Genomic DNA, 18,611 nt, shown 5'->3' on the forward strand with positions numbered 1-18,611 from the left:
GCCTTCCCCTGCCACATCTTCACCGCTCCCTCATGTTCTATTGCTGTTATCAAAGCAAAGATCAGCACTGCCCTGTGCTCCTCTTTGTAAGGAAGCTGAAGACTGCAATGAGGCCTTCACTCATTCTTCTCCAAGCTGAACAATATATCCATACACATTGCTGTGCACACACATTAAAAACATCATGAGGGCCCAGGAGAGGATGAGGCAGCACCCATGGAGAAGTAGGAGACGCCAGTTCTGTGAGGTCCCCCAGGAACCTTGCAAAGGGGATGTGCCAGGTGCCTCAGCGCTGTGCTGCAGCCTGCACCCTGAAAGCAGAGACTTGAAAGAAGTGGAAGGTAATTCTTGGGTGTGTTGCATTCTTTATTTTAATTGCAGCTAGTTGGATACCAGCTGAAATTATTTTTAGCTGTTGCTGTTTGGGCCATGTCTTCATTATGATTAACAACTGGAAATATATAGATAGATAGATTTTTCCAACACAGTAAGACTACCTAGAGACTGACTTGCTTTAGTAACTGAACTGCTGAAATTTCCGCCTCTGAATCATCACTTACAGTGCCCAGATTTGTCATGGGAATTTTGTAATCATAATGAAACTGATCTGCTCAAGTCAGTCCAACACAGAGGAGGGAGTTTTGTTACTGAGCAGGCTTTGGGAAGTTTGGTGGATGTAACAACACATCTCTTTCCAGGTAGGCTTTTCAAGGGCAGCATATTGGCTGGGTTACATGGTGAGGCTTGCATTTCTGTTCACCACCACAAGCCTTTTTTTTGTTGTTGTTTTAATCTGGTATTTGAAAAGGGAATTTTTAAGCCAACTCTTTTGTATGCTGTTCATTGGTACATATCCAAGGATTGCCTTCAGAGATGAATACCCCTCTATCATGCTAATCACAAAACTCTTCTCTTAGAAAAACAAAATTTGCTCTTACATTTGCTGGTGAAAAAGGATGTGAGTCAGGATGACCAGTCAAACAGTGAAATGATCCAGTTCTCCAGGAGAAATTTATTGAGGGAATAGAACCAGTTTCTGGGTCTGCTTACCAATGCAAGCAGCCAGAGAGTTTGAAGACTACCTGGATTTATGTGACAGTTGCTTGATTTTGGTGCAAAAAGAAGGAAAAACAAAATGCTCAGGCAAAGATGGTGGTCTAGTCTTCATCCAAAGCTGCAGCTGGACACGATGCATACCCTCCAAAGGGAAACTCCAGATATACAGTTATAGAACACTTAAATATTGCAGCCAGAAAACAGAACTAATTCCCAATTTGAATTGTAAAAATATGTTCATTTAAGTGAAACACGTGGTACTTTTATGTACCGTGTTCTCTTATCTCTCTAACTGTCTCAGCAGGTTGCCACAAGTAACACGAGCACAGCTTACGGCATTCTTTCAAACATCTAAAAAATAAAATGACAGGTTTCACTCACTCATACCAGCCTTTGGAACACTTCTAGTTGCAATACATTATTTTTCAGACCTTCTAAGCAAACCTTTCATGTCTGAAAAGTTGTGATTCACAAACACTTCACTACTTCAAAGACATATCAGGTCATAGATTTCCTCCCCCCCCGCCCCCACCCCTATCCTTCTTCCTTTAGGAGACTAGATAATAAATTCAGCATACAAGCATTGACTCCTAAGGGTGATTCTTTCAAGTAGTCAAATACTGCTTATCCAGCTAGGAAGCAGGGCCAGCTGACGTGATGGTTGTCATCCTGCTGTAACTGGGAAAGCTTGTTAACACTGCTTAGAAAAATCTGTATGTTCCTGGAGCAACAGTTTTTGTGCAAAATACAAATCATTTCAAGGAAAACTTTATTTATTCCAGCTTCACTGTGTTTAACTCTGAAAGACAAGTTAATATTAAACTGTGTTTGGTATCTCAGCTAGTGTCCTGAGTATTCAGATCCCACACGACTGTTCAGACTAGATTTCCAAACAGATAGGATCCTGCCAGGTGATCTGCGTATGTATTTAAGGTGGTTATTAATATTTTGGCTTTTAAGTCAGACATCCTTTAGAAGTTCCATTTAAACATATTAGCAATCAAACAGCTCACATTGTGCCACAAAATAGACAAATTTACTCTTAACAACTGAAGAGGCAGCTTCTGCTTCTCTTATCTGCTGATAAGAAGCAAGTACTAAATGATAGTAACTGACTCAGCCTCTCCTTAAAAATAGGAAAATGAGAACAAATGATTTCAGGAATACTATTAAAATATTTATGTGCAGCCTTAAAAGATTAGAAAAAAGCTGGTGGGAGTATGTTCAACGTTTTCTTAAGAGTGGCTTTAGCATCTTACAAGTCCAGTTTGATTTTGATATTGATGCTAAATGGATCTTTCAAAAAGTTCTAAGGTAGGTTGCTTGCTGTGTAGCTTACTTGTGTGTCTTATCAAAGAAGAGAGAATCACACTGCTTCACTGTAAGTTATTGTAAGCATGCAACAAATATTCCTCCATCATTTAGTAGTAAGTTGAAATTTTAAGTATTTTCTGATTAGAAATACAGATATAAGCACAACATTGCTAGAATCATTCACAGCAGTGGTCCTCCTAATGAAATGAAAATTACAGATCACTTCAAAGCTGCTTGCTGACCAGAAATCATTATTATTGCTCAATGGTGCACAGTTCTCTTTATTTAAAAAGGAACCAGCTACATTGCATAATATTTAAACAGCATTAAACATTAACTGCTGTTTTAAACAGCAGTTTCATGTAATGTTGAAGTTATGAAAACATGAATAGTGTTATTAATTTTAGCAATATTTTTGAAGTATGGAAGAATCCTTTATTGGATGCAATTTTTTTCAGTGGCAGTTGGACATTTGGCCACTAAACACATTTTGGAAGACTCCATCTTTCTCCTTGTCTAAATTCTGGAAAATCCTAGGCTGATGGCCTTCTGTCCTTCTATAATTAAAGGTTGGCTCCTTATCACATAACAGAGGAAAAGGAATCAGAACTCAGCTAATTACTCATAAGGAAGGCCTTCTATAAATCAGTTAAGAGCTAAAGGATTTGATTGATGTCTAGGTGATATTAAATCAGAACACGCTATTGGCCAAAGGTTACTTTATTCTAAAGGGGTTGCTATTGAGAAGATCATTTACAATGACATGAAAGCTGGAAATATTGAAAGAGAAGTAGTGTAGCAGGGATGCTGAAGGAGGCAGAGGAAGTTAATGGCTGAAATAATGTGTCACAGCTTGTGAAGGAGACTGGGATAACAGCAGCAGGGAAAAGAGCAGAGACTGCGTACTCAGCGCTTCCCAAGTTTGCCTGGAATTTACACTCAGAGGTCTTAAGTTGTCCTGTGTATCCATGTATCTGTCTGTGAGACATTCAGTACTGCTTTACTTCTTTGACTCATTTCAGATCTTCGCATGGTTTCATGTTTGATGGGTCCGTCTTAACAAGGCTTGAAAAGAAGCCACGCTCTGTTGAAAACAAGAGGTTGAGACTTTGGGTTAAAGTCTAACAATGTGCAGTGGCTGAAAACAATGCATCTCAAGGGCTCTGCTAGATATAAGCAGTGAATTTTTGCTTGCTGTAAACTGCTGGAAGAAATTCACTATTTTAATTTCTACTTTAAAAAGAGCTAAACGATGTCCACCTGAAGGCAGTCCAAACACAAGGACGTTTTGACCATAGGTTGTCCGTGTCCTTTCCATCACTTAGGACTGAAAAAAACTTCCAAGGAATATTGACAAAACAGGTGCAAAGCACTTCCTCTTGCTGATAAACTTTGCTATTTCACCCCTTCATTTACTCTAAACAACACAGTGCCTGTGAACCAGTTCTTCCAGCATCAGGATAGCTGTTAGCTGCTTTTTAACTCTTGACCCAATGTCAGAAGCAGTCAGAGCAATGTGAGGGCAATTCAGCAGAGCAGCAGTGAGCAGGACAGGCTCCCGGGGCTGAGGCAGGGTCCAGGCTCTAGAAGTTGACCCAAGGATTCATGAAATCCCAGAACACTTCATGTCTGGCCCTTTGGCTGGGCTAGGCCTCTAATTAACACCTCTCGGGAGTAGAAGGATTTCTTCCTAAATGCCCAAGAACTTTAGCACAACACAGATGAATCAGCTGGTCAAATGCAGCTTGAAGATGAACTGGGACACTGCTCCCTGACACAGGCAGGCAGCTGTGGTAAAATTATCTCAGCTCTTACCTTTGAAGCAGAAAGGGACAGTGAGATTGCCGTTCACACACTGAACAGGCACAGTGTAGGCACAGGATTTCTCTTTATTCTTGCAGTAGAAGGATATAGTTTCGCCATGCATGATGCCTTCCTTAAGATCATTCTGGACTCGTTTCTTCTCCCCTTCATATAACACTACAGCTTTCTTTACTGGAATTTTACATGGCTCTGTAAAACAATCCAGTTATCAGCAACACATAAGGATGGTTAGAGCTCTGTTTTGAAACATGATTAGAATAGATTCCATGAGAAATTTGCATTAGAGAATGAAAAATGCTGTGGCTCACACATATGCAATACTTCTGATATTACGATGCTAAAAAACTTTGCACACCTGTGTACAGGAGCAAAAAATTCTGGTGAAAACTCAGCCCAGTAAAATTCCTAATTATATTAAATAGGAAGAGGACAGGAAATGTGAATATGTAATACATTTTAGTGTCTGATTATTGGAGCTGGTTCCAATACATCACAGTGTAGAACACTGAATGCTGGGAGTCATCTTAGATTATCAGGGTCTTGAAATCACAGCTTCAATTTATTTGTGAAAAGACACGAAGGTGCAACAGCGCACTGACAGTCAGTGGTGCTTTTTTAGGAAAACGAAATCAAATTGCTGGTTTCTAAGAGATTCTATATGTGTACCTTTGCAGGATGGCTTTGTGGACCAGTTCCCTGTCTTCTCGCATCGGGAGTGCTTGGGTCCCTCCAGCACATACCTGGACTGGCAGCTGAAGCTGACACTTTCATTGTAGTGGTACGTTCTACGAACAGCAAAATTTAAGAACCCATTTTCTATTCCAGTTGGAGCAGGACAAGTGACAGCTGCGGTACAACAACAAAAGAGAAACAAAGCTTTGTCACTGCTGCAGTTCTAAAAGATGCAGTGTGTACTTAAGAATGCACGTAAAAAAATTATATTGGTTCATTTTGGCATCTTGCACTGGAGAACACAGTCAGGGGAAATATTATAGATAAATAAATAATTTAAATACATCTGTTGTGGTTGTACCCAAAATGTGGTATTGTTTCACAGCGTGATTCTCTAGCCTAAGGATGAGGTTTGCCTGCCTATGAGATGAATGCCAGCATTTAGCAGAGTCCCTGCACTTGGGCAGCCAGGCTTCCTCCACACTGGCAGCAGTTTCGCAGCCTTGTTTGCACAACCTTCATACCTGCAGCAAATGTTTTGTCAATCCCATCTCGTGTGCAGTCTTGCAGACGCTGTCAGCCACCCCCTTGCATTCATGATTCTGACTTTCAGAATGAGTGTGCTGTATGTTTATAAATAATATGCTTTTTTTTCTTTTTTTTTTCCCCCCTAGGAAATAGTTGCTCTTTTTTTGTATGTTGGCACACACAATTCTAGGCTTTTGTTTCAAAGGTGCTGAAAGTCAGTTACCCACCCCTGCACTCCGGGATGCTGCTCCAGGTGCCATTGGCCTGGCAGGTTGCTGTCTCATTTCCAATAAGTGCCAGAGGTGGTACACATTCAAAAACAATTGTGTCCATGAAGTAAGAAATATTTCCAGGCTTCAAGAGAGTGTAAGAAAGGACTCCAAATTCAGGAAGTGAGGGAGGTTCACAAGTCACAGCTGGAAAAACACAGCATTCTTAGAAAGAAAAGCTTAAGGACCGAATTGTTACTGTTATCACAGGAGCAACTTGTTTATAGCCAAAGTAACCCCACACAGTGTCTTATGGAAGTATAGCTGCCAAAACAAAAAAAAAGATCAATTAGAAGTCTCAAGAGCTTTTCCATGTGAAATTCATGATTTTTGCTGTATTTTTTATACTATGCTATGCAGTATCTTGTTTTTTCCATAAAACATTTATGCAGGACAGGTCACAGCAAAAAAACATGCATAGCAGCTGAAAATCGTGATGCTAACCTCATTTTTATATACAGGGAAGATGAATTTTAAGGGACAAACATCTTACCTTCAGTTGTAAACAGCATCCTTGATCCTCACCTTTTACATAGAATTTTAAACTGTATTTTTCTATAAATAGAGCCCACACCTCTAAAACAAAATTTACAAGCTGCTTCTTGATTGTCCCTGATCTTTTTTAGAACACTGCAATGGGAGGCTTCTGAAGAGGAGTATATGTAAATCTGAGTGATGTAAAGGAACCCTTCCATAGTAGCAATAAGGATGCAGTAGTTTTGGGGTATCTGAGCACATACGTTGACACTTTGGGGGGATTCCACTCCACTTGCCATCTGACATACATTGGCTTGTCCTTGACCCAACAAGGTTGTAACTGTAAACAGAAAGATCTGGTTGTCAGAAAGCTTAATGAGCCTTTTTGTATGGAGAAAAATCAGTTTGTTCTTTGTGAAGATTTCCATTTCCCACATGCAGATTTAATAACAGTCCAGATCTGAAACCCTTCTCTAATTCAAGTACTTACTAACCTAAAAAGAAATTTAGATTCAAACACGAAAGTATGTTAATATCCAAGTATTACAGATTTCTAGAAAGAGTGCTTGATACAACGAGGTATTTCACTTTCAATTCTATATTCTATTTTAATATTACAATGATTCCTATACCTGATTAATACTTGGATATTTGCAAGTAGTGAGCACTGAGCAATGACGTTAATCTTGGAGTTTCTTAGGAGACGTTCCTAGCTGGTTATGGCAATTAGGATGAATCTATTCATAAAGAACTCAGCAGTCAGTCCCTGAAGTTACTGAAATGCATTATTTTATTATAATGCCAATTTAATTTACATTATATAGTCCCTCTAGATGCTTCCCTCTCCTCCTCTGTACATATATTATTACTACCACTGATATTTAAAGAAATGCTCATTTTGTATCGATTGCATCAGTATCACATAGCTGCAGCCCAGTAAATTATCATTAGTGAAATCAAATCAATTCAAGTCCCATTGCTACATTTGATATCATAGGTGAATTAATTTATTCCTTTTCTTGTCTGTTCTGCAGAAGAGCGAGATAACTGAGGTTTTAGCACTCTTCAGTGAACTCCAGCCTATGGCTCACCTATGATCTTCCCAGGTAAGCACTGTTTATTAATTACTTGCTTAAACAGAGTGACTGCATGCTGCCATCAAATATCTCCTTGCATTTAACTTAACTATGTTTCTTTAAATGCATCCTCATTTCTAAAACCAGGAGGCAGCCTTCAGTAAACGTGCATTTGCTCCAGGGACTAAATTAGGATTAACCTCATGTTTTCATTTACTGAGCTTAGAAAGACATGGAAACAAATTTTTCAGCCTCCAGATCCTGACAGCATGATGACTCAGATGGAGATTATCCTTTCTGTGCTGTAGGATTTCATCTCATGATGTAATAAGAGGATTTTAAAAGCAAGGAGAAGTGGTCTGGAATGAATCTTTGCATAAAATTTCTGCTATTTTCCTGGTTTTCATGTCTGCAAGACATTGCTTTGGAGGAGCAAAGCCCCGAGATACAGTAGTCAGAGCTAAACAGAGAAGGACCCCCAGATATGCCATTTTTAGGTGGATTTTAGTGTGGTATTTTCTGAGTTCCTTGGCTTGCGATGCTGCAGAACACAACAGTACAGCGTTGTGCTGTGGTTTAGATTTTGTGCTAAGTAACATAGAAAAAGGGAGCACTTACCCTGGGTCACATGAAAAACTTAAAGAACTCTGGTAGTGGAAATCTCTAGAATCAATTGTTCCATGCTGCAAGCGTTCAGGGGTGGGACATCTCTTTGCTGTTAATCAAAGTTTAAAGAAGGATAGTATTATTTCACAAGGCATGAAGCACAGTGGGAACTGGTTGATTTCAAAAGGCTCTGAGTGCTTTCCATGTTTTTCCACTTCTGCGTACTACCTTTCATAACCTATTTCACATTTCCATCAAAACATAGCAGTGGTAGTTTCCAAGTTTTTGTGATGAAAATATTTTTTTTGCAGTTGATTGAGGAAAACAGCTGTTATGCAATTAAATGATAAAAATGAATAGCAATTGATAGGCAGATATTGTCAACCAGTGTACATCATTTGTAGTACAACAGCACTGAGATGAGCCCTTACTTACGTAGGCATAAGAGTGTGTTGAGAGGCCACCTGCCAGTGGGCTGGCAGACGTACTTCCTCTGGCCGTTGTTGGGGACAAACCCTGGCCTGCAGGTGTATTCGATTTCGTCACCCACGTTATACTCATTTTTGACCACATTGATTGTGGCAAACATCACTTCTGGTGGCTTGGGACAGACTGGAAGATAGAAGAAAATTTACGAAAAGTAAAGCAGAGAGCTTGAGGTATTCAAGTTTCTGTATTACAATCTGTTCTGTTTCTCCGGATTCCCTCAGTTACACTCCAGGGTAGCACTGGCTGTTAGGAAGTGGAAGGCACTTACCTTTCGCTGCAAGAGCAGAGTGTGTGAGAGCAGCCACACACAGGAGCAGTGCCAGGGAGTACATTGCTGCCAGCCCACCAGCTTCCCTAGTGACTCTCAGGCCAGTGGTTCCCCCCTTAAAAATAAAGGCATCCATAAAAGGATGGTTACATATTAACTCTTTGTATTTATTCCCACCCAAGTAAACAGAAGATAAAAGGGTCCTTGTGGTGCTGGAATAAAGGATGATATAACCATCACATGTTGCACTTGCACATAATGCAGGGATTCAAAGTCTCTACTGAAAATGCCTCCTCTCTTGTTGGTTCTGCAGAGCATCTCCTGCAGGGACTGATGGTTTTGAGGAAGCAATATCATCTCCTCAGCATCTGCGGAGGCTGAGAATGGTTGGATCAAAGAATAAAACTGTCACAGAGAAGCTGTTGTTTCTCACTTGAGTTTGTACTCTTCCATGTACAAGAGTTATAGAAGTCTTTTAAAAGCAAAATCACAGAAACACAGAATCAAAATGATTCATGTTGGAGTGACACTGGTGTTGTCGTAGGCCTCCAGTGACAACACCAGCTTAATGCTGATTTATGCTGGATGATGATCTGGCCTGAAACGTCAGGCTCCATGGGCCTGTTTTGTCTGATTCACATTGCCAGTCATTATCTTTCAATTAGCAGATAACTAGTTAGCTCTTGCTTTACTACTTCTCTCATTGCCCACAGTGCCAGCTGTGCAGGCAGGAAAAGTGAAATAATGGGTCTGGATTGTGCTTAATTTGTGACAAGGAGTTCAGATTCAAATCATATTGTTGGGTGGCATAGAAACTTGTTTTGACTCTGCCATTTGGGGTCATCAAGTCAAAACTATATAGCTATCAGCTGAAGCTCCGATCAGTGCATTTTTCCTAATTTAGCAGATTTTAATTGCAGGAACATCTCAAATGCAACCAAAATAACATCTGTGTAATCATTGTTCCACAGTTTGCTGTTTCTAATCTCAGTATCCTCCTTGCCTGCTGACTCACAGCCTGTGAGGGGGAGTGAGGGACATTGGGAGCTCAGACAAGAAGCTAGGTTATGTCAGATCCTTCCTGCTGTGATCTTAAATACTTTGTTTATTTTTGCTTCATACATTTGCTGCATTTGAAATGTAGACTTTAGCCACAACATTAAACAATTAGGAACATGCTGGTCTTATCAGAAATAAAAATACGTGGATGGCTTGCTCAAGATGTTTACCAAATACACAGTGCCAGAGGGCAAAGTACAACCTCTAAATCAACCAAAAAATACAGACTTGATTTTCTGTTTTTACATCTGCTTATTTCTCCTTTTGTCCCAGCCTGCTTCTTCCTTTTCTTTTTCTACAAATGTTTCACCTTTCCCAACTGCTGTGCTGTGCTGAACTTCCTTGCCTTTGGGTTATGTCCTTCCTCAGATCTGCTTGCTGTTTTGCTTGCATTCTTTTCTGCGTTTAAGACAGCACAGGAATAGATGGGCGCGATTCAATCCATTTCAACGCTGACCGTGTGAGCAGTTCTCACTGTGCTCAGCAGATGGCAGAATGCACCCGAGTACATGTGCCACACACACCTGTGAACTCCAACTGAAGTTTCCTATGCTACTTTAAGAGAGAGGAAGTCACGTAGGTAAAATTGGGCTGAATAGATCTGATCTTTGCATGTCATTTGAACATCCGTTGTGGGCAATAACTTCACTATTTCTAAAGCTGGCAATAAAACTTTGAATAATTGCATACGAAACTGAAAGAAAAATACCAAACGTTTCATGCAACTGCACAACAACTGCCAGTGTTGTGATTTATTTGAAGACATATTTCTCTGTAATAAGAGTCATTAGAATGCATGTTGTCAATAACTGTGCCTTCTTCCATAACTGCACGGGAAGGATTCACCTCAGCAGAACATGAACAAACCAGTCTCGTTCTCTCTATATTTGGTGATAATATGCAGTTGTTTATATCATCTGACTTCTCATCAAATCCATGTATTATTTATTATTGTAGCTCCTATAAACCCGGTTATAAAGCAGAACTTTTTGTTAGTGGCCATATAAATGCAGAGCAGACTGATGTTCTCCACCACAAATAGTGTTACATTCTAAGGAAAGAAATGCTGGCTGCAGGCAGAGCAGTGTAAGGACACACTGAGATGATACTGGCTAGCACAATATGCACAGTATCAGTACCACAGAAGCCTGTTACCCGTTTCTGTGCTAGTATAACCTAAAAGAAGAGTATGAGGGAGGGGTGTGAATGAACTTTGCAGAAGCTGTGCTGCCTGGGCAAAAATATGAAGGGCAGCAAGGCAGAGATCAAGAGTGTGTGTTTGAAAAGATAGCAATCTAATGATGGAGCCCAGCATCACTCCCTGAGCAGAGTAGTTTCATTTGTGAATAAGAGATGGGGAGAGGATAAGTCAGCAAAGCCATAAAAGTGGAAATGGAAACGTGAAAGAGTTTGAAACAAAAACAATTAAAAAAAAATAGAGGGATACGAAAAGAAAAAAGATGAATACCAGCCTATGTGGCAGCATTCTTCCTTGATACCAGGGGTCAACTGGAGCTGTCAAGACAAGAGGAGAATACATTGTGGTAATTGGAACACAAGATAATGAGAAGCTGGACAAAGACTTTCAGGCAGAAGCAGTCTCTCCTAGAGATATTTTGCAGAAAGTTTGCAGGAACAAGACAGACTGGAGGTCAGGTCACCAAAGTAACCATTCCCCAGCTAATGAGCCAGGCTTTAATCTGTCCACCTGCTTCTCCAACTGATGCTATAGCTTTCATGATCTCGTAGGATTTGTCGCACCTCTGCTGCTGCCACTTGCTGGCAGTCTGTCCATCTGGGTGATGTGTTGGGTCATGTCACCCACCACTCTGGAGCTTTTACAGGTGTTCTTCAAACGGAAAATGTGTGATATAGCCCAGCCAGTTTCTCAAATCACACTGAATGTATTGCTTAAGGCCACTGAGATAAAATATTAAAGAGAGATTGAATGCAGTTCTCCTTTTTGTGCCAGCATCCCCTTACTGAGGCCTTCTCCCTCTGGCGTGAAAGCCGGGTTTGGAGCTCTGCTTGGACCTACAACTTCATCCTTTCCCTACAAAGAGGGGATATTCAGATTCCAGCTGATTTCTTTCTGTCCCTTTTGTTTCACATATCCATCACTGGCTTTGTATGGGCGTGTATCCTTTATGGGAGCAGGTGTTGAGTTACAGGTCCAATCACTGTCCTTCGTGTTGCTGTGATGGTTCTATTAATATTTGTTCAAAGTTCATTTATGCTCTGCACAAACATTTTTATCGCCTCCACTCGATGCATCCGATATTAGAGTGCTCCATAACACTGAAAGAGATAACAAATGGAAAGTAAGAAGGTAAAATGCATCATTTCTAGCCTTTAAGAAAAATAACTGCCTTTAGTTCTGGCCAAGCTGAGGCTATTTCCTAAATAGTGGTTCCTTTTAATATTTAATATAGAGCTGTGTAGATAATTTAGCTTTATGTATTCATGCTTAGCAAAATATTCAGCCAGCCAGAAGCCAAGATCCATCTGCACTGAATTAGTTTTCCAGTCAGTGTTCCCTACCTGCTGAAAGTAAACACACGGTAATTTACATTGACCTGGAAGGATGTCTCACTGACATCAAAAGTAGACAATGTCTGTGTAACTTCTGAAAATATTATTTTCATGTAGAAACATAATTTAGGGTTAAATGGCACTTTGATTTCACTAACTGAGGTTAGTGAAATAATTATCGTTTCAGTCCCAGACCTCAGGTCACTTTAAGCACCCAGCGTTTTACAGGAGGTGTGGTATTAAAATACCCATTCCTGTATTAACTTGAGCTGCTGGAAGGCTGGCAGGAGCAGTTTCCCCAGTCTGAGCAGGTCTGTGCCATCACACAGAGATGTTCCATTTTTCACATACATTAAACTCACAGTGTACAAAAACAGAGAGTATTTTAAAGCCACTTCCTCCTCTCCGCCTTCTCATTTCCTGCAAAGAAAATCCAGAGAATCTCTCACAGTTGTACTGCAACACAAATATTGTAAAACAGTCTGTTCCTCTGATAATTTTTTCTGAATTTTCTCTAAAAAAAAATAAAATAATAATAATCCCGTACTATATTTCTTTATCAGGAATGCTGAAATATGAAGCTTTGGGGGCAAATTTTTCTTCATGAGAGTTTGACTCTGCAGTGGCCAGATAATGGGGTAATGGGGAGATTGGAGAAGGCAGGGTACTGACCCAGCTCAAATCAAACCCACTATTTTCTCTCACAAAGCTTGAAAATGTGTTTTCTAGATTCCCTTCATCATTGATCTTCTGCTTTCTATGAAGTCAGATTTCCGTGAGTGCTTCATTATATAAATGTACTGCCTCAGGTTGTCACACTGTTTACAAGCTGGGGAGAGTTCAGCCTCGGTCAGGATCTCCTGTGGGTTCTCCCAGAGAAGCGCAGTGCTGCAGGAATGCACTTTGTGCTTCCAGTACATCAGGAGCAGCATTAACGTTTCACCACTTTGCCATCCAGAGGAGCAATCCTCGCTATCTTCCATCCCAGAATGACTCCATCGCTCTGGACTTCTGTGGGTAAATGAGAGAGCTTTTACGCTGCCTCTTCCTCCCTTGGCACACTACCACAGTACTGCCAGAAAGCCCAACTAACACCAGATTTACTGCCTTTCTTCGATTATATCCAAATGACAAAGGGATCAATAATGAAGGAGTTGTTAGGTATATTCATCATCAAAAACTTCATTGAAAAGTGCATGTGTCTCAGAGCAGCCTAGAATCAATGCAGTGTCAGAGGCTGCTGCTGCTATTGCCATCGGCAGCTTCGATCTAGAGAGATCCTCTGATCTCTATTAACTTGTGGATATTATCTGTGAAATTCTTTCTGGGCAGAATTCCAGAGTGTTCCAGATGAAAAAATTCATCCTCTTTGCTATTCTGCTCCTGTGCTGCGTACGATGTAATCAAAAGGTGAGCATTGGTCACTCTTAGGGCCAAAGCCAAAACCCTCCCAAGCCTCTTCAGTGCTTGAGAATATAACTGGAATCAAGTTATTGGAATTAACAACATGACAAGACCAGAAATTTGTGCCAAACCTTTGTTAGTCAACACAAATAATTGACTATAATATTTCCTCGTATGTTTTTAATCTGGTACTCTTACCAGATTTACTCCAAAAGGAGAATTTTCCCACTTTAATCTTAAAAAAGAAAAAATCTCAGAACAGGAAATTTCATAAAACATTGGATCCAGGTTAAGGCCATTGACTTGTACAAGCTGAATTTTAACTTTTCTTGAATATTTAAACTTAAGTGAGTGAGTTTAGGGCTTATATGATAGGAAAGATCAGTTTGCCCCGAGCTAGATGTTCCACAGGAAACTCCTGCGGCTGTTTCAGCTCCTTGATGTGGGCTGTGCCTGCTGCTCCTCACATCTCATTATCCTGCGTCTGGGTCCTGTTCACAGACTGATCTCATTCCAAGCAGCACGGCACTTTTATTGTATGGACCATTAGACAGTATGAAGATATCAATAAACTAATTTCAGTTTGTGACAGCCTCCCATCTCCAGCAATAAATCCAGGGCAAAGCATCTCTAAGAGGAAGCAGATTTTGAAGGGGCCGGTATCGATAACTGGAATCAGATTTTCAGAAGGGCTTAAATCCTATTTGGACAACTAAATGAAGGTCATGCTTTCCAAAGTGCTCGTTTTATTCAAGTAAATTTCTGTCATACTGGGCTGTTTGGAAAATGTTGCTCCCTATTTCAGTTTCCAGAAGGACATGTTACCAACCTCCACATGCATGTATAGCTCTGAGAACATGGATTCTAGTGCTGCTCTGCCACTTTTTTGTTGTAGCTTTGCATTTCTTTGGTAGTTTCGTTTTGAAAATATTTATCAGAGGTCAATTTTCTTTCTCTACTCACTGCACATGAAGACACAAAGACATTGTCAACATTTTGGCAGCAGAATGAAACGGAATTGCAGATGTTGCATAGTGGCCAGTGCTGAGACCAGTGACATTCTCATAAACTGAAGTTCTGAAAGGAGATGTATAAATGTTTTGGGAAGAGAGCACTTCTGAGCATTCTATGAAGTGCTTAATATTTCTCATACAAGTTGAAAATACTCAGCACACGTACATCTTTGCTACTCCCATTGATTTGTTGCTATCTGTATTTCTGGAAATATTCTCATTTTTCCTACCTCGTGTCATCCAAGCATGCAGTCGGTAACAAAAGGGTTATTTTATTTTTGCATGGACATCAAAGTAGTCAAGTTCAGTAATATTAGCCCACTGTGCAAGTTGGCTCCAAACCTTTCTGAAGGGAACTGCCTGCCCAGCTCTTATATCACCAACATGAGAATACAGCTGGAACAAAATCCCCTGGCACTTGGGCAAGGGATGTCCTGTCATTCTTTCTCCCTAGCAGCACTGCGGGTGTTTGGTTTTAAAATGTCGTTTTCTGGAACAAAACTATTTTTAAATGTAGTTCACACTGGAAGAACATCTGTAGCATTTTGTATCCTCACCAGCAGCAGTTCTGAGCGATTAAGGTCACCACGCCTTGTGGAACTGAATGGTAGCATGGGACTTACTTAACGCAACCTAAAGGGACATTCCCTTGTTATGATATGAATAAGGCTGCTAATCTTTTCAGTCTTTAATCCACAATACTGGATTAAATGACCAGAAATAGACTCTGCTGTCTTTAAGGGACAGTTCCTGTTGGGCTTTTTGTTTGTTTGTTTTGGAAAATGAAAATTCCAGTGGGGAATCAAATGAAAATTGAGCGCTGACAGAGTCCTCCCTCACGCTGTCTTCAAGACAGAGAGGTTTCCCACACTTCATTTTTCAGTCAACTGACATTTTGGTATTTTGAAATCTTTTTTCTGAAATTAATGTCAGCTTGCTCTGTGCACCAGGGTTTTCTCTTTTCAGTTCTTCTAAATTAAACAAATATTTTAAAGCTGTGTTTGCCCAGCCAAACTCCTGTCATTTCCATTATTAGTGTTTCCAGAAGTGTAAACACTTGTGCAGAGCACAGCCGGACCTGGAACAATTGGAAATCTTACCATTGGAAACAGCACTCGGCTTTCTCCGTGTCAACATGTCATAACACAATGGTGGCACACAAAGAAGGGCATATCCTGTGTATTCCAGCTGATGGGTTTTGTTTTCCTCCCACAGTTATTCTCTAGAATAAACCAACTGTGACATGTAAGTGACTGTTTCTTACACCTGTGATAAGTGATGCTCAGCTGTCAGAAATAATAAATTGAAGCACAATCTGTGATGTCTGTTTACATCCTATATTCACTTGGCGAAATAAGCTTGCTTGTACAAAATTATCATCCCTTTTAATAGAATATTTTTTTGAATTTGGTAAAAGGTACACAGCACCTTGCTGTTCACATCGAAATAATGGGAAATTTCTCTTTCAATTTGGTGTCAGTGAGATGGCACCACACAGCCCATAACCAACACAAAGAAGCTGTAGCTGTTGTCCTGACATTGCATAGATGTGTCAGTCAGTACCCAAAGCAGATGCTTTGCAGCACACCAGCAGTACAGAATAAGTTACTTGTCCTGGTTTGGGGTCAGAAAGCACATCCAGGATAACAACAGATCAGAGAGAAGCTTCAGACCAGTGTAGGCAGTGCTCTTCTACGTGTTCTTGATGGACGGATTTTACTATTCAAAGCATTGTATGTACACAAGCTACCAGAGCTCCTTTAAGCCATGAAGGTAAACCCTACATATACAGTTAACATTTTGCACCAAAACAACTGGAAAGAAAGAAATGGAGATTGAGGATAACATTTCAGCATCTGGCAGCTGACAGCTTTCAGTTTGGGGAAGCTCCTGCCCTGTGGTTAGCAAAACCTGACCTTCATCTCCAAAGATGTTTGCTCTCCTCCATGCGCATGGCAGCCTCCTGCATCAATGCCAATCCTCGTGCTTGGTTCTGCTGGGCAAAGATTCCAGGAGCCCATTGTCTATCACAAGAACCACCTACTTTGTTTCCTTTGAACCTGTGTGCCATGTTTCTCTAAACACAATAATAGAGGCGCTCTTGTTTGGCTGGCACAAGAGAGGGTTGTTCTTTTCAATGTGGTTTGAGTGCTTTGTTTGTATTTCCAAGTCTGAGCCTTTCTGCCTTTTTTTTCCGTGCGTACGTTTGAAGAGTGAAATTTGCCTACACGAGAGAATTGTTCTGATGCACTCAAAAGAATGTGAATTACTTTTTGGAAGCGATGTTGAAAATTTTGCAGAGAGATTGCTGGTGGGAAGGACAAACTGCAAAACAGCGGTGATAAAAAACACTCCAGCTGAGGCAGAAATTTTTATTTATACAATCTAGAAAGAGACAAAAACCCATGAAACGTCCCAAGGGACCACCATCACATTTCAGACTGTAGCAGCATCAAGCTCTGATTCAGCCCCAGAAGTAGGAGATATTTCAGCATGTTCCTAATGCACCTGAGATGTGAGAAAGGAAAGCAATCGGTTGTCACTCAGTGTTCTGATGAGAACATTGATATGAAAAATGAAGATCTATTTTACCCTCAGTGTTCTGTATATCAGCAGCCATTTATTTCCAGTCCTATGGAGTGCGGTGGGGATAACTCACAGCTCTGTGTGACACGTGGGCTTTGCACCACTTTCAGTGAATTGCAGGTTGGGATAATGGCACTGTGTGCATGTCACAAAGGAAAGCAGGATTTTCCTAATGCGTATCAATGAGCTGCAATTTCATCCCTTCCAAATGGCTATGTGTTACCAGGTGCCATTTTTTTTGTTGTTCCAAACTCTTAGGCACTATTTCATTCTGTGAAATTCCATCTCTTGTGAGATTGTTTTCCTATGCTCAGCCTTCTTTCTGACTGCTTCAATACATACACTCAAGCTTTCACATTAGTACTAGCATGTGTGAACAAGCTGTCACATGGAATAATTTGATAATAAGCTCTGTCTACAGATCCGGTATTTCCTAACCTGCAATATCAGGAACTTCAGGGAGGAAAGGCAGAAAAGAGAATCTGGGTAAGCACAGAAAGACACAGAATTACACAGACCCTGCATACACCGATGCAGAGAGACTCCAAGATGAAGATGGCAGTGCTGGTACAGGAAGATGCAAAGCGGGCACGGTGGGGGTGGGTCAGTGGTTGGACAGTCAGTGGTTAGATGGGATGATTTCAGAGCTCGTTTCCAACCTCAGCTGTTCTGTGGTGGTAGGAACATAGTCCTGCCTTCCTGCACGGCTCCAGCAGGAGACAGAAGAAGGCTCACGCATGTATTTACACTGCCACATCCTACCTTTTTTCTAAGTCTTGGAAACACGTATGGTACATTGTTGCCAAAGTGTCTGCATAAAAGCAAGAAACAATGCTGCTGCTGAACGCCTAACAGGAGCTGGAGAACCTGTAGCAGTAATGGGCATGGTGTACTGATTAACAGCTACTGATTTGAGAAAGGGAGCTTCAAAACTAAATGTTGTGGATGATTTCAAAGAGAGAAACAGTTTGTTGTATGGGAAAAAAAAGTGGGAAAAGCTGGCTTTGAATTTTGACCGAATCCTGGATATTAGTGGAAACTGGTAATGGGTTTGGACTTTGTTATGACAAACAGTTATTCCACAATAGCTGCAGGAACAAATGTCTCAGAAGCTGACTGTGAAAATTCTTTTGAAGGATGAGATTGAATGAAGGAGATTGTTTTTAGACAGCAAGTTTGCAATGAAGTCATCCTTCTGGACAGGAATCTAACTGCTTGTTCTGATGGCTCTCGAGAAGAGGAAGTGATTGTAATTTGTTTTGAAATGTAAGGAGAAATTGGGCTGTGAACTTCCGTATAGGTCTACAGCAGGAAGTGATTCCTTTTTTTGTTGCATACTTCTAAGAAGCAGGAAATAATAAAAGAGAGCAACAACTGCCTAAGGCAGTAATGAAGGTGTTCTCTTTGCTTTTCAAGCTGATCTGATGCAGAGTGCACA

At 40.6% G+C, this 18,611-nt stretch overlaps 1 protein-coding gene across 1 annotated transcript; it reads right to left on the minus strand.

Annotated features, from left to right (window-relative positions):
* Positions 1-3,074: 3,074 nt before the first annotated feature.
* On the minus strand, positions 3,075-8,690 carry APOH (apolipoprotein H). The gene is made up of 8 exons (XM_042833089.1): positions 8,580-8,690; positions 8,258-8,434; positions 7,835-7,931; positions 6,404-6,480; positions 5,622-5,810; positions 4,861-5,040; positions 4,186-4,383; positions 3,075-3,454 (listed from the first exon to the last, which is right to left on the minus strand). Exons 1-8 carry the CDS (start codon positions 8,641-8,643, stop codon positions 3,384-3,386), a joined length of 1,053 nt encoding a protein of 350 aa, XP_042689023.1. The 5' UTR covers positions 8,644-8,690; the 3' UTR covers positions 3,075-3,383.
* Positions 8,691-18,611: the final 9,921 nt, after the last annotated feature.

Source organism: Centrocercus urophasianus, unplaced genomic scaffold (genome assembly GCF_019232065.1).
Source record: "Centrocercus urophasianus isolate 14NV4802_14NV808 unplaced genomic scaffold, USGS_Curo_1.0 seq_40, whole genome shotgun sequence".
In the NCBI taxonomy this organism is placed as follows: Eukaryota; Metazoa; Chordata; class Aves; order Galliformes; family Phasianidae; genus Centrocercus; species Centrocercus urophasianus.